The sequence below is a fragment of the Oncorhynchus nerka genome, linkage group LG18, assembly GCF_034236695.1.
Source record: "Oncorhynchus nerka isolate Pitt River linkage group LG18, Oner_Uvic_2.0, whole genome shotgun sequence".
NCBI classification, from domain to species: Eukaryota; Metazoa; Chordata; class Actinopteri; order Salmoniformes; family Salmonidae; genus Oncorhynchus; species Oncorhynchus nerka.
Genome location: NC_088413.1, coordinates 54,560,459 through 54,583,329, shown reverse-complemented (window position 1 = coordinate 54,583,329; position 22,871 = coordinate 54,560,459). Strand labels below are relative to the sequence as shown.

Below are 22,871 nucleotides of genomic sequence, written 5' to 3'. Positions count from 1 at the left end.
AAGAAACTGAAGATCTCGTACTACTCCCTTCACAGAACAGCGCAAACTGGCTCTAACCAGAATAGAAAGAGGAGTGGGAGGCCCCATTGCACCATTGAGCAAGAGGAGAAGTACATTAGTGTCAAGTTTGAAAAACCGATTCCTCACAAGTCCTCAACTGGAAGATCCATTAAATAGTACCCGCAAAACACCAGTCTCAACATCAACAGTGAAGAGGCAACTCCGGGATGCAGGCCTTCTAGGCAGAGTTGCAAAGAAAAAGCCATATCTCAGACTGGCCAATCAAAAGAAAAGATTAAGATGGGCAAATGAACACAGACACTGGACAGAGGAAGATTGGAAAAAAGTGTTATGGACAGACTAATCTAAGTTTGAGGTGTTCGGATCACAAAGAAGTGTGATGATCGTGAGATTCTGAAAAAATGTAAAGATGCTGGAGGAGTGCTTGACGCCATCTGTCAAGCATGGTGGAGGCAATGTGATGGTCTGGGAGTGCTTTGGTGGTGGTAAAGTGTGAGATTTGTACAGGGTAAAAGGGATCTTGAAGGAAGACTTACTCCATTTTGCACCGCCATGCCATACCCTGTGGACAGTGCTCAATTGGAGCCAATTTCCTCCTACAACAGGACATTGACCCAAAGCACAGCTCCAAACGATGCAAGAACTATTTAGGGAGGGAAGAAGTAGTCAGTTGGTATTCTTTCCATAATGGAGTGGCCAGCACAGTCACCGGATCTTAACCCTATTGAGCTGTTGTGAGAGCAGCTTGACCGTATGATATGTAAGAAGTCTAAGCTAGATGTCCTCAATCTCACACAAATTATCAAGGAACCTACCAGGTACAACCCTAAATCCGTAAACACGGGCACCCTCATAGATATCATCCAGACCAACCTGCCCTCTAAATACACCTCTGCTGTCTTCAACCAGGATCTCAGCGATCACTGCCTCATTGCCTGTGTCCGAAATGGGTCAAACGACCACCCCTCATCACTGTCAAACGCTCCCTTAAACACTTCAGCGAGCAGGACTTTCTAATCGACCTTGCCCGGGTATCGTGGAAGGATTTTGGCCTCATTCCGTCAGTAGAGGATGCCTGGATATTCTTTAAAAGTGCATTCCTCACCATCTTAAATAAGTACGCCCTGTTCAAAAAATGTAGAACAAAGAACAGATATATCCCTTGGTTCACTCCAAACTTCTCTCCTTGACCAGCGCAAAAACATCCTGTGGCGTACTACATTATCATTGAATAGCCCCAACGATATACAACTTTTCAGGGAAGTTAGGAACCAATATACACAGGCAGTAAGGAAAGCAAAGGCTAGCTTTTTCAAACAGAAATTTGCGTCCTGTAACACAAACTCCAAAAAGTTCTGGGACACTGTAAAGTCCATTGAGAATAAGAGCACCTCCTCCCAGCTGCCTACTGCACTGAGGCTAGGAAACACTGTCACAACCGATAATCTACGATAACCGAGAATTTCAATAAGCATTTTTCTGTGGCTGGCCATGCTTTCCACCTGGCTACCCCTACCCCGGTCAACAGCTCTGCACGCCCCACAGCAAGTTGCCCAAGCCTCCCCCATTTCTCCTTCACCCAAATCCAGACAGTTGATATTCTGAAAGAGTTGCAAAATCTGGACCTATACTAATCAGCTAAGCTAGACAGTCTGGACCCTTTTTCTAAAATTATCTGCCGCAATTGTTGCAACCCCTATTACTAGGCTGTTCAACCTCGCTTTCGTATCGTCTGAGATCCCATAAGATTGGAAAGCTGTCGTGGTAATTTTCCTCTTCAAAAGGAGAGACACTCTAGACCTAAACTGTTACAGATCTATATCTATCCTACCCTGCCTTTTCAAAGGCCTTCGAAAGCCAAGTTAACAAACAGATCACCGACCATTTCGAATCCCACCGTACCTTATCCGCTATGCAATCTGGATTCCGAGCTGGTCATGGGTGCACCTCAGCCACGCTCAAGGTTCCTTAACAATATAACTGCCATCGATAAAAGACAATACCTCCGATATTGCTGCATTTTGCTGAGAGGCTACAATGTCTCTCAAACCCATGAATACTGTCACAATGCCTTTGCGATCTAATCCAACAAGGACAAGTCCTGTGTGATGAACTGGTGGAAACCTTGAAAAAGGAGTCCTTTCCATTCAGCTAAGCATTCACGTTTGGGCCCGTCGAAAATCGGTGAATCCGTTGCGTCCAATATCGTTAATCTGGGTATTATGAAAAGTGTTGAGACGCTTTGTTGACTATGTGGTGTCGCTTTGAGTTTGAGGTGAACTTTTTGTCCTGAATACAATACGTGTTGAATTTGCCCCAAACATAACATCACTGAGAACCACTCTGTTTTCAAGCATGGTGGTGGCTGCATCATGTTATGGGTATACTTATTATTGGCAAGGGCTACAGAGTTTTTAGGATAAAAACAAACAGAATAGAGCTGAGGACAGGCCAAATCCTAGAGGAAAACTTGGTTCAGTCCACTTTCCAACACACTTTCACCTTTCAGCAGGACAATTACCTAAAACACAAGGCCAAATATACATGAGTTGCCTACCAAGACGACATTGAATGTTCCTGTGTGACCTACAGTACCAGTCAAAAGTTTGGACAGACCTACTCATTCAAGGGTTTTCTTTTTTTCACTATTGCTACATTGTAGAATAATAGTGAAGACATCTAAACTATGAAATAACACATGGAATTATGTATTAACCCCCAAAAAGTGTTAAATAAATCAAAAAAGATTTTAGATTCTTCAAAGTAGCCACCCTTTGCCTTGATGACAGCTTTGCACACTCTTGGTGTTCTCTCAACCAGCTTCATGAGGTAGTCACCTGGAATGCATTTCAATTAACAGGCGTGCCTTGTTAAAAGTTCATTTGTGGAATTGACACAGTATACAGAAGATAGCCCTATTTGGTAAAATACCAAGTCCATATTATGGCAAACTACCAAGTCCATATTATGGCAAGAACAGCTCAAATAAGCAAAGAGAAATGACAGTAAATCATTATTATTACAGGGTAAGCATTTCCCATCCTGCCTACCCTGACTCCACATCACCGCTGGTTAACCAGTAACTGTGTGTTGTTACTGTGTAAACTGTTGACTGTGGTATTGACTTTGAAGGACCAGGTCAGAATTATTATGTGGATGGAGTTCTCACAAACATCACTAAATATTCCTCCATGTGAAATCTAAGTCTTTTAAAATGGGGTCCATCACATTTTAGGTGAACCTTTTTTGTAATGTTTTTACATTTAAAAAGTGTGTATGTATGCATAGGCAAAGGTGTGTGTGTGTGTGTGTGCACCCTTTCAGGAAGAGCAAATAACTGTCATCTGAAGTTCATCTGTTTTTGTTCCCCATCATCTCTGAATGATACAATACATCTGTCCAACAATCCCAAATGACTTCAAACACTTATTTTCTCCACCCATGTACAGTAGACAGTTCGCTTGTATTATTGTAAAATACTTTGTTTTTACTGTAATGTTAGAAAATGTGAACTCATGGATAAGGATATTCTGGAAGTACTATCTTACTTCAGACTTTTTTTCTTTTTTTTTTACTTCAGTCTCTCAAAAGACTGTTTTTAAAATCAGTTATGATTTACCAATGTATGTTTTTTGTTTTCATTCTGTTAATGTTGCAACAAGTTGGTCTTCTGGGAAAATAAAGATGCATCGAATTGGAATTTAAGCAAGTGCTTTTATTACCTGTAATCAGACCTGTACTTTTTTATTTGTTATATTCTGAAACACATTTGTCTTTAATTTTCTATGTGATCAGGTTCCCATTCCCTGTCAGTGTGTGCAGTGTGTGCCGCTCTGCAGTATGCTTGTGATCACATGCAGTGTGTGTCACTTCACCACTTTGATGTTTGTGTGTTTGATCCAGGCTGCTTCTGTCACTTTTCATCTGTGTGAGTCTGATGCAGTCATTGAAGTGACACAAATTGCCTGTATCTTCATTCTGTGGGTTTTAGTCAATGTTCTGATAGCAGCAATGTGTTATAAATATCTTTAATGCCAGAATCAATCCTACTCTATTTCAATCACATATATTTATAATTATCTAACTACAGAATATCATCAAATGTAGGGACAAGCTGATCCCCGACAATTTCATTACAAATAACTGCACTGTCTGATTAAAGAAATAAGAAAGAAACAACTGGGTCACTGTCACTCCTCGACAAACACAACAACAAGTATCATAACAGACTAACCACAGACTAACCACAGACTAACCACAGACTAGCCACAGACTAACCACAGACTAACCACAGACTAGCCACAGACTAACCACAGACTAGCCACAGACTAACCACAGACTAACCACAGACTGACCACAGACTAGCCACAGACTAACCACAGACTAGCCACAGACTAGCCACAGACTAGCCACAGACTAACCACAGACTAACCACAGACTAACCACAGACTAACCCGGAGAAGCATGTACGTGTTGTTGAAACACGTTTGTGTGGAAATGTACTCTGTTTATATATTCATAACAATGTATGAGCACAGACATTACACTGATAAAGGGTATTGAAAGGCCCGGATACCATACTGATAAGTTATCGTCGCTCACAGCAACTTTATGTTTAGATGTGCAAACTAAGGTATGAGATAGGATGACTAATAACTAATCGATTGACCTAGCATTGATTGAGCCACGACCGAGAAGTAGGGAATGTTTTTATTCAAAACTGACATACATGATAGCCAGATCTCTTTGTACTTTATCCTACTCCCACTTGACAATGACTAAAGCAGAAACATAATTGGCTTCCAGGCAACATAACAAAATCAAAACATGATTATCATTGTTGTTACAATGGTTACTAGCAGCATGCCTGCAGTATGCTACCTACCATTGAGTATTCACCCCTACTAATACATATTGTGATATAGTGAATCATTGGTTTATCGAGCCATATTGTATAGTTCTGCTCGTTGATTGGTTGAGCAGGAAAAGGAAGTGATATTGGCTGGGTTGAGTTGACCCTCTTACTGCAGTGCCACACTCAGGACTGACCGTATACTGCAAAACAAGGAGAACACCAGCATTTCTTTTTCTGAACATTAAATTCAACTTCTCACAGAGACAAACAGTACTAAGGTGAAAGTTACCAGTCTCCTGTCTGCATGAGTTGGATGGCGTCGTTGACCTGGGCCAGGGTCATGTTGTGGGTGACAAACTCATCCAGCTTCACCTTCTTCTCCAGGTACTCATTCACCAGCTTGGGCACACCATCCTTACTCTTAAAACCTGGCGTGCGCACGCACACACACACATTTAGAAATATATCACACACACTCAAATACATGTATAATGTTTGACTGTTGATTGATAGGTGGCACACCTCCAAACAGAGATCCTTTCCAGGTGCGGCCAGCTATGAGCTGAATGGGTCTGGCAGCAAAGTCATCCATGTCAGTCCATCCGACCAGCACACTTACTCCCCATCCCTTAACACACGACTCCAAAGCACTCCTCTAAAGAGAGACAGGAATAGATAGAGAATTATAGATCTATACCACTTGACTCAATCAAGACATCACACGCACACACTTATCTCAACATCATACAAACACACAATCTAAACCCACCATTACGGCCACACTCCCCACACATTCCAGGGAAAAGTCCACTCCTCCATTGGTCATCTCATGCAGCACTTGACTGATGGGTTTGTTGTGGTCCTTGGGGTTGACAAACTCTGTGGCACCGAAGACCTTGGCCTTCTCATATTTGGTCGGGTTAATATCAATGGCGATGATCCTCTTGGCCCCAGCGTTTTTGCAACCCATGACCGCTGCCAACCCCACAGCTCCCAGGCCAAACACAGCACATGTAGACCCTGGCTCCACCTGGGGTAAAGGTGTCCTATGCATCAACACTTTAGTATATGAAGACATCACTACAATTAAACCTGATAGTTACAATTAACACACCTTGGCTGTGTTAAGGGCTGCGCCATATCCGGTGGCGACTCCACAGCCAAGGAGACAGACCTTGTCGAGAGGGGCTGAGGGATGGATCTTGGCCACGGCGATCTCATTGACCACGGTGTATTCTGAGAAAGTGCTGGTCCCCATGAACTGCAGCACCTTCTTCCCCTTACAAGTGAACCGGGTGTCTGACTCTGACATCACATCATACCTATCACTGGCCCTGGTGGGATTGGCTCATGTTCAGTGCAAGAATAACACACAAAAGTTATATATTAAAAAAAAAAAAAAAAATAGGTATTGTGAAAGTTCAAGACTAGGCTAATAATGGGACCTCACCAGCCCTTCTCACACAGGTTGGTCTTTGGGCTCTTGCAGAACCGGCACTGGCCACATTGGGAGATGAACAGAGGGATGACTTTATCACCTAACAGGAGGAGAGGCAGAGTACACAGCTTTTTCGTACATGCTGTTATTTGTATCCAATTTGAAAATACAGGTCTACTAGCTATATTTCCAACCTGGATTGAACTTGGTCACTTCCGACCCCACACTCTCGACAATCCCAGCCCCTTCGTGGCCCAGGACACAAGGGAAGCCATCCTTGTGTTTCCCCTCAAACAGGTGGTACAGGTCAGTGTGACACACACCCGTGGCCACTATCTACACTCAACAGGACAAAAACAAAGAGGTATGAATTTTGAGAAGTGTTCTAAAAATATGCTAATGTGAGTGTCAGAAGTGTTTCTGTATGCTCATGTTTATTTATGTGTGGCACGTTGTGTGTATTCATGTGTATATATGTGTACTGGACCCATGGCACATTATGTGTATTTATGTATACTGGACCCATGGCATGTTATGTGTATTCATGAGTATTTATGTATACTGGACCCATGTTATGTGTATTCATGAGTATTTATGTGTACTGGACCCATGGCACGTTATGTGTATTCATGTGTGCTGTGTGTCCTCAGCAGTGCCCTCATACTTGGCCAGGGTAATATCAATGGTGATGATCAACACTTGATCATTGCCTTCTATGAGCTGCATAAATGAGAGCTTGTGTGTGTGTGTTTGCATTAATTGTAGTCTCTCTCACCTTGATGCGAATCTCATGTGCCTGGGGAGGAGCCACCTCAATTTCCTCCATCACCAGGGGTTTGCTTGGCTCCCATGCCACTGCAGCGCGGCATTTAATCACCTATAAAACACAACACGACCCAAAACAGGTCCAGTGGTGTAAAGTACTTACATAAAAATGATTTAAAGTACTACTCAAGTAATTTTTTGTACATTAATATTTATCTTTTTGACAACTTTTACTTTTACTTCACTACATTAGTGAATTTGGCTATTTCAGCCACACCCGTTGCTGACAGGTGTATAAAATCGAGCACACAGCCATGCAATCTCCATAGACAAACATTGGCAGTAGAATGGCTTTACTGAAGAGCTCAGTGACTTTCAATGTGGCACCGCCATAGGATGACACCGTTCCAACAAGTCAGTTCATCAAATTTCTTCTCTACTAGAGCTGCCCTGGTCAACTGTAAGTGCTGTTATTGTGAAGTGAAAACATCTAACAAGTGGTAGGCCACGCTCACAGAACAGGACCACCGAGTGCTGAAGCGCGTAGCACGTAACAATTGTCTGTCCTTGGTTGCAACACTCACTGCCGTGGTCCAAACTGCCTCTGGAAGCAAAGTCAGCACAAGAACTGTTCATTGGGAGCTTCATGAAATGGGTTTCCATGGCCGAGCAGCCTCACACAAGCCTAAGATCATGCACAGTGCCAAGCTCACCACCATTGGACTCTAGCGCAGTGGAAACAGACTAATCTGGGTTGTCAGATGCCAGGAGAACACTACCTGCACGAATGCATAGTGCAAACTGTAAAGTTTGGTAGAGGGGGAATAATGGTCTGCTACAGCATACAATGACATTCTAGACGATTCTGTGCTTCCAACTTTGTGGCAACAGTTTGGAAAAGGTCCTTTCCTATTTCAGAATGACAATGCCCGTGCACAAAGGTGTGGGAGAACTTCATGGCTTCCAGAGCCCTGACCTCAACCTATCGAACACATTTGGGATGAATTACAACGCAGACTGCGAGCCAGGCCTAATCGCCAAACATCAGTACCCAACCTCACTAACGCTCTTGTGGTTGAATGGAAGCAAGTCTTAGCAGCAATGTTCCAACATTCAGTGGAAACCTTACCAGAAGAGTGGAGGCTGTTATAGCAGCAAAGGGGGGACCAACTTAATATTAATGCCCATGATTTTGGAATGAGATGCTCGACAAACAGGTGTTCACATACTTTTGGTTATGTTGTGTAATTCAGCGAAGGGCTTCATTTCAGTCTTTATATACTTCATTGTTTACAGTACAATCTGATTCATTCAACTGTTGAGCAACTGAAACCCTATATAAATATTTATCTTTATGTCCATTGGCTTTATCCCAGATGCACTCTCTGCCAAAGTCAATGGTTGTGCAAAAACAATTTGGATAGTTTCAGAGTGACTCTCCCCAAAAAACATATTATGCTTCACATTAGGCATGGAGTTTACAGTGTGTGTGCGTGAGCGTGTGTGAGTGTGAGTGTGAGGGATTGAGTGAGTGACCGCAGTTGCCAGATTTTGAAGACCATTCCAGTTATTGTGTAATTCCAAAATGATATTTATCCCAAACAAGAGGTTGTTATTCTGCAGGACAAATCTCTGATGAACTTGAAAATAACTTACTAGAGAGCTATAGTAAGCCCAGCATTGGGAAGTTAATAATTGTTTTTTAACATTATATTGTAATCTAATTACAGATACTTTTGAAAAACTAGATGATTACTTCTTGGATTACATTTCTTAAATGTTCGCAATGCCGTTCAATTCAGCATTGAAAAAAAGGTGCAAGTTTAAGTTTGTTCCACCTGAGTAATCTCATCACAAATCAGAGAGCACTATGATGAAACACCAAATGCGTTTGATGGATTCTTTTTGTCTTATTCTGATGCCTTTTAAGGAGAAATTAATGCAAAAGTAACTGAAAGCAATCCAATTAGTTTGGATAATCCAAAAATTCCGTTACTGCCACCACTCACTGTCATTTTCTAAAGAACACACTCAACCTTAATCAAATCGTACCGAAACACTTTAAATCACAGATTGTGCATCATCACATGTCAGTTCAATATCAGTTAGAGAGAGGCTTGATCAACTAATTCAAATGCAGAGGAATCTCTATTGTTACATCTTTACACATGCATATCTCTCAATAACAATCACTTGGTATGAAGCCAAATGTATGTGTACAGCTGTATGTGTACTGTACATGAACCCAAATACAAAATAAATAAGTGATAAAAGTTGCAGTAGATATATTAATAACAATATATATACAGATGTGTATTCGAGAAAGAGAGGGGTGAAGACAGAGATACATACTTTTCCTGCAGTTGCCATCTTCTATCAACCTAAGGAGTTTGGAAGAGAAGAGCAATATATTTCAGCATAGAGTTAGAGGGAGAGAGTGTGACAGAGGGGATGGTTTGGACAACCTTTAAATACTCCAGCCATCCAGACTAGAGGCTAACATTCAGAAAGGGAGGGACCTTTTATTGCAAGGCTAGATATCCTTACACTGATACAAGTGGCATGAAATTGGATATCACAACTGCCGGTTCGTTCAACGTAGATTACAACTAACACTGCAGAGTTATTGTTTGTAGCTAACATAACTGCATGTAATATAGATAAGTCACCGAGATGAGTCAATCATGTGATTCATCTGTTTGTAATGACCTTTGATATAACCTGTGAATTTTGGCTTTATGGTTAAATGAAATAAAGTGTTAACTAGAAACTAGATTGAACTGTCTGTGTGGGATAGGCTCTTCTGGGAGATAGTGTTGTCTCGTTCTTCTCGAACACTGTGGAGACTTATTCTCTTCGATATCATTGGCGTCCTGGAAAAACCTCGGATCTCATTTTTTGGCGATTTTGTTTTTTTCACATACATTGAAAGTAGTCATTCCCCTCAATATTCAGTGAATTAATGAATTACATTTTATTTTTGTGTCAAATTGCCAGTTGGCGGGTTGCCAACTGGCAATTTGGGATTAATTGATACATAAACATTGCAATGATTCACAGTGATAATTTAGTGACAATTCCTCCGGTGTTTTACGGAGTGAATGAAAAATAAATCAATACATAATAGTAGATAAGGTTATCCAAGAAATAATAACAACCTAGAGCAGTAAAATAATACAAATAAATACAGATAAATTAAACTGAAGTTGTGAAGGTTTCATGACTCTAGGTCTAATACAAGCCACGCAAAATGCCTTGTGATGTCCCATTAATAGAATAAAGCCTTGTTCATAAAAAATTACTTTTTTGAAATACAGGGTTTCCTCCAGGACGACAATAGGCAGCCTTTTGCCTGTGGCTCAGATAGTTGCATGTTAAGTAATATTACCCAGGTGATTTCAGGACTCAAAACATGTTACTCAAAACAAACAATCTGAAAATGAGTGAGATGATTAAAAAGAGTATATTATTTTTTGAAAGCTAGATTATGTAAATATGTATCAGCTTTCTGTGCTGATGAACTGCTGATATGGCAATGTCTCACAGCACTTTTTAATTAGACCCTGTTTGCTCTGGGTTTACAGAATAAAGAACATAATATTGAATAGCTTCCCGTCTTTGTTGCCAGTACCTTAGTGGATAGGTGAAAGGACTACTATGTTGAATAGCCATTTTAGCAGCAACACTTAACCCTTTTTACAATGTGTAATAATGCCTATGTAATTACAGCATAGGTACATATATTGTTACATAACTACTTTCAGGTATTATATCTGTTTGCAGCATGCACAATTTAAAATACAACTTTCAAATATAAACTCATACGAATTTGAGTTTTACAATTTTATTGCAAATGGAAATTTCTACATTTTGGATTTTTGTTTTATTGGTTATGCAAATGTTTTATAATGCTTCTCCATTAACTTCAGAAGTTATGCCCTACTGTTCTGATAAAATGGTAATTAGAGAGTAACATCTGTAAGTAGGAGCGGCAGCTGTCTGCTGTATCTGTGGTTACCTTCTAAATAAAGGGACATTTGAATCCCAGACAACGTAGGTGCTCAGTATTGTCTAGTAGATCATTATAGCTCTTATTGTAAAGATAAAGAACAATCAATTTATGTTGACTTAGGGACATATAAAGGGCAGAAATGTATATGAAAGAGTTTTAATTACATCATACATTATCTTTTAGAGGCCAATCGAAACAGGAAGCAAACACAAAAGCAAATTATATTGTCAACTTTTATTCATCAGTCTTTGAGAGTTATTTTTTACATCTTGCTCCTGTGGCGGCCATGCTGGATAGAGTTGTCCTTCATGGCGTCCTCTACTAGGACCTGGTGGTAGGTGAGCAGGGGCTGCATGTCAGCCACCGAGGACTCCAACGTGCAAAGCAGTCTACTCAGCTTGTCATTCTCTTTCAGAAACTCGGCAGAGCGGTTCCGCTCCACGTCAAACTGGGCCTGCATCTCAGATAGCTGAAAAAGAGAACCACTAGACATTAGGCTTTGTAGCTCAGCGCTCAATGGAGGCCCACATGCATAGCTTCCCTTTTATGATTATTATGATTTTTTAAAATGAATTAGGCATGACAGATAAGACTCACTTGAATTAAACAAGCATCCATCTTACCTGCATTTTCATCTCTCTCTGCCTCCGCCTCCAGATCTCCAGGTGCTCGGCAAGGGCTTGAACTTTGCATGTGTCCAGGCTGTGCTGTCTGTTGTTCAAGAGGCCGGCGGCCATCACCTGCATGCTCTCTGTCTCCCTCTTCATGTCGGCCTTCAGCCTCTTCACAATGTCCCTCTGTCCCCCCAGCGTCTTCTGCCACCTCCACAGCAACGTCTCTAGGCAGGAGTGCTGGTCCTGGGCTCCCTTCTCTGGTTCTAGTTCTGGGTTCCTTTGGGCCTGTTTTAGCATTTGTGGATCTGGGTGCATTGCCTGACACTGGTTTACGCACTCTGAGTTAAGGGCGTTTGCAGGCTTCCTCTCCTCTTCTTCTTCCTCCTCATCCTTCATCCCAGCCCATCCACCCCAGCTTATCTTGCGTCGCAGTATGGTGCTAAACTCCTGCACCTTCCCCCTCATCCGCTCCACCATGCCGCCCATCTCCTGGTTGGTCTCCATCTCTTGGTGGACAGTGTTCCAGCTTTCCTTGGCGTCTTGCTCCTGCTGCTGCCTCAGCTCCTCTGACTTCTGCTCGGCCCTCTCCAGACGCTCCACCAGCCTCGATACTTGGTCCTTCTTTCTCTGAAGCTCCTCCTGAAGCTGCTGGACTGAGACCTGGTAGGAGCTCATGGGGTCTAATAATGGGGAGGGTGATGCTGTTGTCTGCAGATGGAGGCCCTCTAAGGCCTGGTGCAGGTCGGAGTGGAGCTTCATGGTGCGCTGCAGCCGGGGCCTGCTCTGATTGTAGCCCATGCCTTCAGCAGCATCAGCAACCATCTTAAAGAGAAGTAAGCGCAAGTATGTAAAGCTGGCATAACTCCTTAATAAACAGTGTTAAGGTCAATGAAGAATAAACAGATACATCAATTTTACCTCATGTTGTTTGCCCGGCTTTTCCGTGCTTCATGAAATAAAGAAGAAATGGTCAACAAGGAATCATTATCAACTTAAATCTGGGGGTTTCGATTCCGGTCCCCAGAAATCATAAATGTTTTCGTGATTCAATAAATCAATTAATCATCAAGCTCTTGAGTAGAAATCTTTTAACACAGCCTTTCATTATCAATTTACTGACCTCCGCTCTGCAAACTGATTGGCTGATTTCTTCTGCTCGGTTTTGACTGTCTCAATCAAACTGTCGGTCATCTGCCTGTGGTCTCCCAACAAACAGGTAAGGGAGGACACTACACACACACACACACACACACACACACACACACACCACATACACACGCACTGCTGAAACAGGCCTTTTTGCAGCAAATTCTAGGATCTTCCCCAAGAAACAGATTGGGAAACATTGCACCAAATTATAAAACACACATTTTAGATGAAGGTGAGTGCCATTGTTACCTTCATGGTGCAGCCGCTCCTCTTGGGCCCCCAGTGGCTCTGGGCTGTGGAGAAAGTGTCCTGCAGGTCCTTCTGTCTCTGCTGGCACACAGACAACTCAATCTCCAGGCCCTGGACGGCTTCCAGCAGCACAGCCCGCTCTACACGCTGGGCCTCCTGGGCTTTGCAGAGCTGCTGGTCCCCCTGCGGCCGAAAGCACAGTTCAACACATGATGAACATAGTTCAGCCTTCAACACCAAAGTACCTTCCAAGCTCAGCATTAAGCTCGGGGCCCTGGGTCTGAACCCCACCCTGTGCAACTGGGTCCTCGACTTCCCGACAGGCTGCCACCAGGTGGTCATGGTAGGAAACAACACCTCCACTTCGCTGATCCTCAACACAGGGGCCCCAGAAGGGTCCGTGCTCAGTCCCCTCCTTTGCTCCCTGTTCACCCATGATTGTGTGGCCATACACGCCTCCAACTCAATCATCCAGTTTGCAGACGACACAATAGCAGTAGGCCTGATTACCAACAATGACGAGGCAGCCTACAGGGAGGAGGTGAGGGCCCTGGCAGAGTGGTGCCAGGAAAATAACCTCCTGTCAACATCAACAAAAAGAAGATGATCGTGGACTTCAGGAAACAGCAGAGGAAGCACGCCTCTATCCATATCAACGGGACCGCAGTGGAGAAGGTGGAAAGCTTCAAGTTCCTCAGCGTACACATCCCTGACAATCTGAAATGATCTACCCACACAGACAGTGTGGTGAAGAATGTGCAACAGTGCCTCTTCAACCTCAGGAGGCTGAAGAAATTGGCTTGGCCCCTAAGACCCTCACAAACTTTTAAAGATGCACAATTCAGAGCATCCTGTCAGGCTATGACCACCTGGTACGGCAACTGCACCGCCCGCAACTGCAGAGGGTGCTGCGGTCTGCCCAACGCATCACCGGGGGGGGGGCACTCTTGCTGCCCTCCGGGACACCTACAGAATCCGATGTCACAGAAAAGCCAAAAAGATCATCAAGGACATCAAACACCCAAACCACAGCCTGTTCACCCCGCTACCGTCCAGAAGGCGAGGTCAGCAGAGTTGCATCAAATCTGGGACAGAGAGACCGAAAAACAGCTTCTATCTCAAGACCATCAGACTGTTAAATAGCCATCACTAGCCGGCTACAACCCGGTTACTCAACCCTGCATCTTAGAGGCTGCTGCCCCATATACAGTGGGGCAAAAAAGTATTTAGTCAGCCACCAATTGTGCAAGTTTTCCCACCACCATAATTTGCAAATAAATTCATAAAAAATCCTACAGTGTGATTTTCTGGATTTTTTTCTCATTTTGTCTGTCATAGTTGAAGTGTACCTATGATGAAAATTACAGGCCTCTCTCATCTTTTTAAGTGGGAGAACTTGCACAATTGGTGGCTGACTAAATACTTTTTTGCCCCACTGTACATAGACATGGAATCACTAATCACTTTAATAATGTTTACATACTGCTTTACTCATTTCCTATGTATAAACTGTATTCTATTCTACTGTATTTTAGTCAATGCCACTCCTTCATTGCTCGTCCTAATATTTATATATTTCTTAATTCCATTCTTTTACTTTTAGATTTGTGTGTATTGTTGCGATTGTTAGATACTGTTGGAGCTAGGAGCACAATCATTTCCCTACACCCGCAATAACATCTGCTAAATACCTTTATGCGACCAATAAAATATTATTTGAATATACAATAACTATATGTGACTGGGTTTCAACACAGATCACCTGGTCAGCGTCCCATAGGACTGTGTTTGCCCGCTGAGCTAAAGCCTAGATTGTTGATCAAGAGCATAAAGAAGTCGTCAGGTCTCAGGCAAGATATTTTTTACAAATTAAGCACTGACCTGCTCTTGCATCATGGTATGGTGAAATGTAGCAGGACCTTCCTGAAACCTCCCTGTTCTGGTCAAGGAATTTTGATTTACATCATAAACAGGTTTATTAAAATTCATTATGATGTCATCAGTTATCATCAGAACAGTATGATGTTATGACCATAGAATTAGAATTAAATATTTCTATGGCCATGACTTGCTCAACTAGTTTGGTAATTCTGCAGAGGCATACGTGTTGAGAACAGGACACACAGGAATAACATAACAACCCATAACAACCCAACATTTCTCCAAGGTTTCACCATCATTGTAAAGTCCTAGTTAAGTTATTTCTGGCGATTATTATTTATTTAATGTGATTAGTGATTCCTTTTAAGGTAAAAAAAATCCCCCAAAACCTGCCCCTCGTTATAAGATCAACCCTGTTACGTGAATTTAACTATCGTTTTAATATGATGAAACTATTCCCCAATTTTTTTTTAAAGAAACATTGAAAATCTTTTAGTCATACCCTAGTGTAAAAGTGTTTGAACTCGTTGTACTCTTTTCAACCATTTTCTAGTATTCTGTGGTGGAAAATTGAGTGGGTTGAGCATACCACATCAATCCTGTTACCCATCGATTGACAGGCTAGAATATTTTTAATTTAAGGCTGATTTAAGATGAAATTGTCAACCCTGTCATGGTCAACCCTGTTATTTTATATGGCACTTACTATTGTCATATTTTTTTATTCAACCTCTTGAGATGGGAAAACATGTTATTTATTAATTTTTTATTAAGTTTAACATGTGCTTCTTATGACAGAATGTAAAGATTTGGTCAAACAAAACTAACTTTTTACCAAGTTACACTACTCAAAAAGGCACCCAATTGGTAGAACGACCCTCATACTCATACAGTAGTAAAACATTAACACTTAGTGTACAATTAGTGCCAAAACGGTTGAGAATTTTTTTTTAACATTGGTTACAAATTTCTCAAACATCATCCACCTTGTAACTTACCCAACATTTCAACATAAACAGAAGAATTACATTCTCATTCGTAAACAAAGATCACTCATCCCTTTAACAAACTGATCACAGACATACCTACAGTGAATCTGATGCAATGTCAACTCAATCCAATAAATTCACTCTCAATTCACTCGCTCCCTTTGCAGATTCACATCTTGCTTTGCTTTGTGACCAAACATTTTTAAAAACCTACTTCGTAAATATTAAGACATTCCACTTTTTTTTTTTGCATATACAGTGCCTTCGGAAAGTATTCAGACCCCTTGACTTTTTCCACATTTTGATACGTTACAGCCTTATTCTGTCATGTGCCTTTTACTGAGGAGTGGCTTCTGCCTGGCCACTCTTCCATAAAGGCCTGACTGGTGGAGTGCTGCAGAGATGGGAGAACTTTCCAGAAGGACAACAATCTCCAAAGGTGAACTCTAGAGCTCTGTCAAAGTGACCATCAGGTTCTTGGTCACCTCCCTGACCAAGGCCCTTCTCCCCCGATTGCTCAGTTTGGCCGGGCGGCCAGCTCTAGGAAGAGCCTTGATGGTTCCAAACTTCTTCCATTTAAGAATGATGGAGGGCACTGTGTTCTTGGGGACCTTCACTGATGCCAAATTATTTTGGTACCCTTCCCCAGATCTGTGCCTCGACACGATCCTGTCTCGGTGTTCTACGGACAATTCCTTCAACCTCATGGCTTGGTTTTTGCTGTGACATGCACTGTCAATTGTAAGACCCATTATAGACAGTTGTGTGCCTTTCCAAATCATGTCCAATCATTTGAATGTACCACAGGTGGACCCCAATCAAGTTGTAGAAACATCTCAAGGATGATCAATGGAAAAAGGATGCACCTGAGCTCAATTTTGAGTCTCATAGCAAAGGGTCTGAATACTTATGTAAATAAGCTATTTCTGTTTTCTATTATTAATAAATGTGGTAACATTTCTAAAAGCCTGTTTTCATTGTCACTATGGGGTATTGTGTGTAGATTGCTGAGGATTTAAAAAAGAATACATTTTAAAATACAGCTGTAACGTAACAAAATTTGGAAAAGGTCAAGGGGTTTGAATACTTTCCAAAGGCACTGTAAACATGGAACATGCCAAACACCAAAAAGCATTCCACAAGGACTACGGTATTTTAGTTGGCAGCACAAGATTATAAAGTTACTTTTATTCTACAGTCGATGAATCCTGGTAGAGATTGGCCCCAGCAAAGATCTAGGATCAGGTTTCCCTAACCTTAACTATTTGGTAGCAAAGGCTACTTTGGATCAGCACTTATGGACAACATTAATTTACCAGTGTGGACTACATCCCTGGCTTACACTCAACTAATAGTGTTGCTGAATATTTTCTATTTTCAGGAGTATATGTGATGTATATCTAATACTCCACAAGTTAAACAATGATTCTCATGCAGTGAACACTGGGCATGCTTTGCAGTGTACCGGGTTACAGTAGTATAAGTAGATACTGTAAGCTATCATCCATTCTGATGTGTTTGATGTTGAATATTTAGACACCAATGACAGAAAAAAGTCATCCTCATTATCTTCAAACTGTATGATAGTAGCCATATCTAACAAAAGCAGTGATTTAGTCAGTTTAAACTTTGCAATTTGATATAGACTTTCCCACATGAATTGACAATGAAAAACCATCAAGAAAGGTATTTGTTAGCCTTACAGCACCACCTTCTGGTTACATTTGGAGTGATTTTCAGAATGATATACCACTCATTAACAAGGGTACGATTCCTGAAAATGTACAGTGCATTCGGTAAGTATTCAGACAGCATGACTTTTTCCACATTTTGTTACAGCCTTACTCTAACATGTAAATCGTTTTTCCCCCTCATCAATCTGCACACAATACCCCATAATGACAGAGCAAAAACAGGTTTTTAGAAGTGTTTGCAAATTTATTTAAAAAAAATTTAAAAAGCTGAAATATCACATTTACATAAGTATTCAGACCCTTTACTCAGTACTCCGATGAAGCACCTTTGGAAGCGATTTCGACCTCATGGCTCGGTTTTTGCTCTGACATGCACTGTCAACTGTGGGACCTTATATAGACAGGTGTGTGCCTTTCCAAATCACCACAGGTGGACTCCAATCAAGTTGTAGAAACATCTCACGGATGATCAATCGAAACAGGATGCACCTGAGCTAAATTTCAAGTCTCATAGCAAAGGGTCTGAATACTTATTTACATAAGGTATCTGTTTTTTAAACCTGTTTTTGCTATGTCATTATGGGGATTGTGCGTAGATGTATTAAATAAATACAAATCCTCATCATTTTTAGAAAAAGGCTGTAAAGTAACAAAATGGTGGAAAAGGTCAAGGGGTCTGAATACTTCCGAATGCACTGTACAATTCTCATTCAAAAGGATAGGCTTGATATAAGTGCAAGTTAAACATCCATGATTGTCATGAGCACACATTTCTCCTTCACTTTGAGGTTACATGCATGTCAAAGGGAGATGTTTGAATGCATATTAAAAGTAGGGGGGACAACTTCAGTTACTATAGAACCTAATAAACCAGTCAGTGATATGCATTCCAGGGTTCCAGTCCAATCACTTAAATGACACACCCTCGTCCACTTACCCTCGCCGTATGCCCTTGGGGGAATCCCCGTCGCCATCTTGGAAATTGTAGAAATAAAACATTTCCCTTCAGAAGTTCCAGCTAGGCAGGCTAACGTTAGTTAGCTAATTAATTTGCTAGCTATTATACAGTAGGCGTATATTAATAATTATATATTTAATGTAAGTAGACATGCACTCATAATTGAATGTAGTGCATATAAAGCACCGACAAGGCACCAGTGGCTGAAAACACAATCATCGTGGCACGAAGGAGTAAAGAATTTCCGGCCAAGGGTGGTCCATTTAAAAATCATTCCTTCCTCCCTCGCCCTGCAAGTGTATACTCGTCAGACGTCATGATAACGTCATCAGATGTGTCCACTTCATTTGAGGGCTGAGGGGGATAGGGTGTGTCTTTTAAGTATTTGGACCGAAAGCTTTGTCCTTTTGAGGCATGCAGGTGTTAGAATGTTGCTCCCAATTAGCCTTAAAAAGGTGCAATCTGTAAGATGTCCTGATGGTCATTGGTAATTAAAACTAATGCAACAGCAAAAGACCTGTTGATTTTTTAAATAATTGCTAACGACTAAAGGACCTTTTACTTCATTCCAATGTTTATAACGAAATGGCATGTAACATCAAATGTGGAGGTAAGTAATGTTGCTCTCACTACAAATATACTGTATCATAGAAATTATTATGAGCTGCTGATGAGCTGCTGATGTGTAAATCTCATAGAAAGACCATATTCTAAGGCTACAGGTTAATTTCCCCCCCACGCATAATATAATTCCCTGAACACCATAGATTTCATTTTACAGATTGCACCTTTAGAAATGCTACTTGAAGCAATCTGCATCAAAATGCTCCTGACAGACTTTCTTTCCTTGATTGCTATCACTCATGATCAAATTCTCATAACACTTGAAAATGATAGATACCAGTTAATCTGTGAGACAAAACTAGTTAAAGGTAGAGTCAGCTATATGATGTAGATGCACAAAGTAAACAGTATAGAGGGTCAATTTCCGCAACAACTAAGAGTTGGAGCGTGAGGCTAAAGTTTGCTGTTTTTGTCCAGTGGCTACCATATTGTAAGATCTCGACACGAAACCGTGTACATGCGCAGATACTGTATGTGATTTGCATCTTGCTCATCACACTATCTGCAGCGCTTCTAGTGCAATGTCATTTCGCTGACTCTACCTTTAAGCTATGAGACATATTGCTTTCATTGATCCAGTTCTTTCAAATCAGTACTCACACGTAAGATGAGACATCGCCTTTGAGTATTGGGGTACAGCTAGTGAGCCAAGTGGTCTGATTTTGAGTTAGAATTGTTTTAAAAGCTTGAAACCAGGCAACCGGTAGTTAGGAGCAAGGCCTCCATCCAAATGTTCATCCATATAGTGTACATTGGCCAGTATGAAGCTGAGCATCGAGAAATGCTCAACAAATCTAGGAAGCCTTATTGCAAAAAGAAAAGACAGTGAGGGACTCACGCTGTAGGTTCACATTTTTAGACACCGGAGCTCCCAACTGCCAATCAAACAGGCCGGAGATCCAGTTACTTCTGGATGAAGATGATGACAATGCACAAAGTCCCCACCAGCCCCAGAGCTTGGATGCCCAGGAACCACAGTAGGACCCAGAAAAAGATGATAATCACAGGCTCCACAATCTTCTCCCCAAAGTACATCTGGGTGAAGCCTGCACTACGCAGGCACTTGTTCAGCTGCCCAAACAGGGTCCCCATCCGCTCGCAGTCGTCCACCTGAGGTCTGGTCGTGAGGTCGTCAATGCTTGGCCACCTTGCCGTAGGGTCACCGGCTGGGAGTGGTCTGGCCCTGGGGTCTCTGGAGCGGCATAACCTGGCTCTGGGGTCAGCGACTGGGTGGGACCTGGTTCCGGGATCACCAGAGGGGCATGACCACCAAGTCCTGGGGTCACCAGGAGGGCCTTGCCACCTAGATCCAAGTGGTCTGCCTCTGGGGTCATCCTGAAAAGACAAGTATCGATTAAGTTTAAATGACACCCCTATTCCCCATACAGTGTGCTGGTCTACAATTCCCCAGGACGACATAGGGCTCTGTTCAAAATAAGTAGCTACTCTACATGGAATGTACAGGAGAGGATACCATACCAAGGATAGGCATGTGATCTTGTTTAGTTTATTAGGATCCCCATTAGCTACTGCACATGCAGCAGCTACTCTTCCAGGGATCCATATAAAATGTACAAATACATGAAAGTACAGAACAGTAATAGACAAGAACAATAAGATTTTATATATAGGAAAGACACCAAGAGACAACAAAAATACTACTTACATATACATGTTCATATATACAGTACAGTTAAAGTAGATTTTTAGAAAAAAGGAGGTGCTGTGGGGTGTTTGGTGGTAGTAAATTTCTCCTCAACCATGAAAGACTGTCATGCATGTTGTTGATGTTAGTTCTGTGTGTGCAGTTAAGCACAAGGCTTAACTGGCTTCGGGAGGTCTGGTCAGACCCATCTGACAAAGGGAATGTGCTGGTGTGGGAGGAGGAGTTTGTGGAAGGTTCCTGACCTCTTGTGCCTAGTCTGTGAGTTCCGGAGGTTCACTATGAGAAGCAGTGGAACTAACAATGTGAGGGTGTGGTAGTGAGGGTTGTGGTAGGCTACAGTTGTTCTGTTAGATTGTGGAGTCTCTGTGTTGTAGCATTTCTATGACTGCTGAAAACTCCTTTTCTAACTCCTCCCTAATGTCAGCTACCTCATTATGCTCTGGACCGTTGCCAGTTTCTTTCTCAGCTCCTCCTTTTCCTGCCTCAGAACTGTCACCTCACCACGAAGCTCATTCACCTCTGCCTCCAGTAGGGAGATACTCCCAAAGGCTTGGGACAGGTTGTCACTCTCCATGTCTGCTAGGGTGGCTTGGTTACATATGAGGATGGGAGAACTTTTGGAATGAACTAATTTCTCATCAGATCTGTCTTCTGATTGAAGTGTAGCAGTTAGAGTTCTGTTCTCTTTCAAACTGTCTGCTAGCTCTTTCAGTGATGTCATAAGGCTGTGTGAAATGCTATAAGGTTGTGTGAATAGGACTCTTATTAGAGTATAACTTCATTATGTGCGTTATACTGGTACATGCTGGAGTCAGACTGCCTGTTAGCCTTGAAATGCAACTGTTGGTTGTGCAAGTAGCTAGGTGACAGCAGAATCCTTGGCCAAAGCAATACAATACATGCACTAAATGTAGCTGTCAATGTTCCCTCCCTGATGACCCGAGGTACACAGATCACACATCACTGTTGTCATATCTAGCTGTTAGCTAGCTATCGAGTTGCTCTCATATCATCATGACTCAAATACATGGCAAGGGATTAGCTAGCTAATAGTAATAATCCAGGCAAGCAAGCACAACATGAAATGTAAATCACCTAGCTAGGCTTAAACTTCTGAGCTGAAGCCCCTTGATAAATATTGCGCTGCTCGCATTGCCTAGATAACTAGCTAACTACACCCGCTGGATAGCATTGGTTAACGTTACTACAGATAGACCAATGAGGGTTCATTATAAAACATATTTTAGCTACCTGGAACGTTTTCCTTTCTGTGTAGTTGGGTGGATTATGAGATTGACATCTTATTCGACTCTCTAGCTCCTCAACTCTCACCGGTTGATCATTCACAGTTGGTGGTATGGTCGACATGTTATACACGCCGTTAGAATGATGTTTCAGGAAACAAACAAAACATTCAAGACTGTCAATGGCACTTCCGGACCCCCGCCCACCCTGTGTCACGTGTGTAATAAACCAATCTAACAACATGGTAAGGGGCGTGTCAACTTCAACTGTCAGATAGTTGAAATGTCAAAATCAAGCAACACTGTTTCTAGAATTAGTACAGTGCTTTTTTAGAAGTTTATATATATATATATATATATATATATATATATATATATATATATATCCTTTTTTTTACTGTGGCTCCACTATTTAGTACATTTAAGTGACTATCAAGCAGTATGTAACTTTTCAAGTGGTAAGTGTGTGGAAATTAAACTGAATAATATAAAGTAACCAAACTAATACAGGACTATGCAAGAAAATACACATTTGCACGACATAATAAAAACCATGACAAGTGTTGTGTATCAATTAAATATCACAAAACATAGCTATTTATTTAAAATACCATAACATCTAACTACTGGTAATAAGGGTTTTTCCAATAATCAGCAATGGATTACATGTCAGGCCAACCAACTGGCATTGTTTTAGGTAGGGTACTTGACC

General features: G+C 41.7%; 3 protein-coding genes across 4 annotated transcripts; all 3 read right to left on the bottom strand.

Annotated features, from left to right (window-relative positions):
- Positions 1 to 4,716: 4,716 nt before the first annotated feature.
- LOC115146120 (alcohol dehydrogenase 1-like) lies at positions 4,717 to 9,538 on the bottom strand. The gene is made up of 9 exons (XM_029687933.2): positions 9,432 to 9,538; positions 7,090 to 7,191; positions 6,509 to 6,650; positions 6,327 to 6,414; positions 5,991 to 6,210; positions 5,646 to 5,906; positions 5,399 to 5,531; positions 5,166 to 5,304; positions 4,717 to 5,076 (listed from the first exon to the last, which is right to left on the bottom strand). Exons 1-9 carry the CDS (start codon positions 9,447 to 9,449, stop codon positions 5,043 to 5,045), a joined length of 1,137 nt encoding a protein of 378 aa, XP_029543793.1. The 5' UTR covers positions 9,450 to 9,538; the 3' UTR covers positions 4,717 to 5,042.
- A 491-nt stretch (positions 9,539 to 10,029) lies between these two features.
- LOC115146119 (trichohyalin-like) lies at positions 10,030 to 20,131 on the bottom strand. 2 transcript variants are annotated; one of them, XM_029687932.2, is made up of 6 exons: positions 19,850 to 20,131; positions 13,104 to 13,286; positions 12,826 to 12,934; positions 12,624 to 12,651; positions 11,715 to 12,527; positions 10,030 to 11,560 (listed from the first exon to the last, which is right to left on the bottom strand). In XM_029687932.2, exons 3-6 carry the CDS (start codon positions 12,894 to 12,896, stop codon positions 11,354 to 11,356), a joined length of 1,119 nt encoding a protein of 372 aa, XP_029543792.1. In that variant the 5' UTR covers positions 12,897 to 12,934; positions 13,104 to 13,286; positions 19,850 to 20,131; the 3' UTR covers positions 10,030 to 11,353. The 2 variants fall into 2 exon arrangements, with proteins under 2 accessions (XP_029543792.1, XP_029543791.2); XM_029687931.2 differs by having other exon boundaries at positions 12,826 to 13,286.
- Positions 15,734 to 22,357, bottom strand: LOC115146121 (uncharacterized protein FAM241A-like). Its single transcript, XM_029687934.2, has 2 exons — positions 22,167 to 22,357; positions 15,734 to 20,584 (listed from the first exon to the last, which is right to left on the bottom strand). The coding sequence occupies exons 1-2, from the start codon at positions 22,281 to 22,283 to the stop codon at positions 20,153 to 20,155; spliced, it is 549 nt and encodes a 182-aa protein (XP_029543794.1). The 5' UTR covers positions 22,284 to 22,357; the 3' UTR covers positions 15,734 to 20,152.
- Positions 22,358 to 22,871: the final 514 nt, after the last annotated feature.

Coding starts and splice junctions, on each gene's coding strand:
- LOC115146120 (XM_029687933.2), bottom strand. Junction 6,211..6,326: donor AACCTGTGTGAGAAGGGCTG/GTGAGGTCCCAT, acceptor CAATCCCACCAG/GGCCAGTGATAGGTATGATG. Junction 5,907..5,990: donor CAGCCCTTAACACAGCCAAG/GTGTGTTAATTG, acceptor CCTTTACCCCAG/GTGGAGCCAGGGTCTACATG.
- LOC115146119 (XM_029687931.2), bottom strand. CDS start 12,977: ATGTGGTGTGTGTGTGTGTGTGTGTGTGTGTGTGTGTGTGTAGTGTCC. Junction 12,652..12,825: donor AATCAGTTTGCAGAGCGGAG/GTCAGTAAATTG, acceptor TATTTCATGAAG/CACGGAAAAGCCGGGCAAAC. Junction 12,528..12,623: donor AGCCGGGCAAACAACATGAG/GTAAAATTGATG, acceptor CTTCTCTTTAAG/ATGGTTGCTGATGCTGCTGA.
- LOC115146121 (XM_029687934.2), bottom strand. CDS start 22,283: ATGTCGACCATACCACCAACTGTGAATGATCAACCGGTGAGAGTTGAG. Junction 20,585..22,166: donor CAGAAAGGAAAACGTTCCAG/GTAGCTAAAATA, acceptor TTGTCTTTTCAG/GATGACCCCAGAGGCAGACC.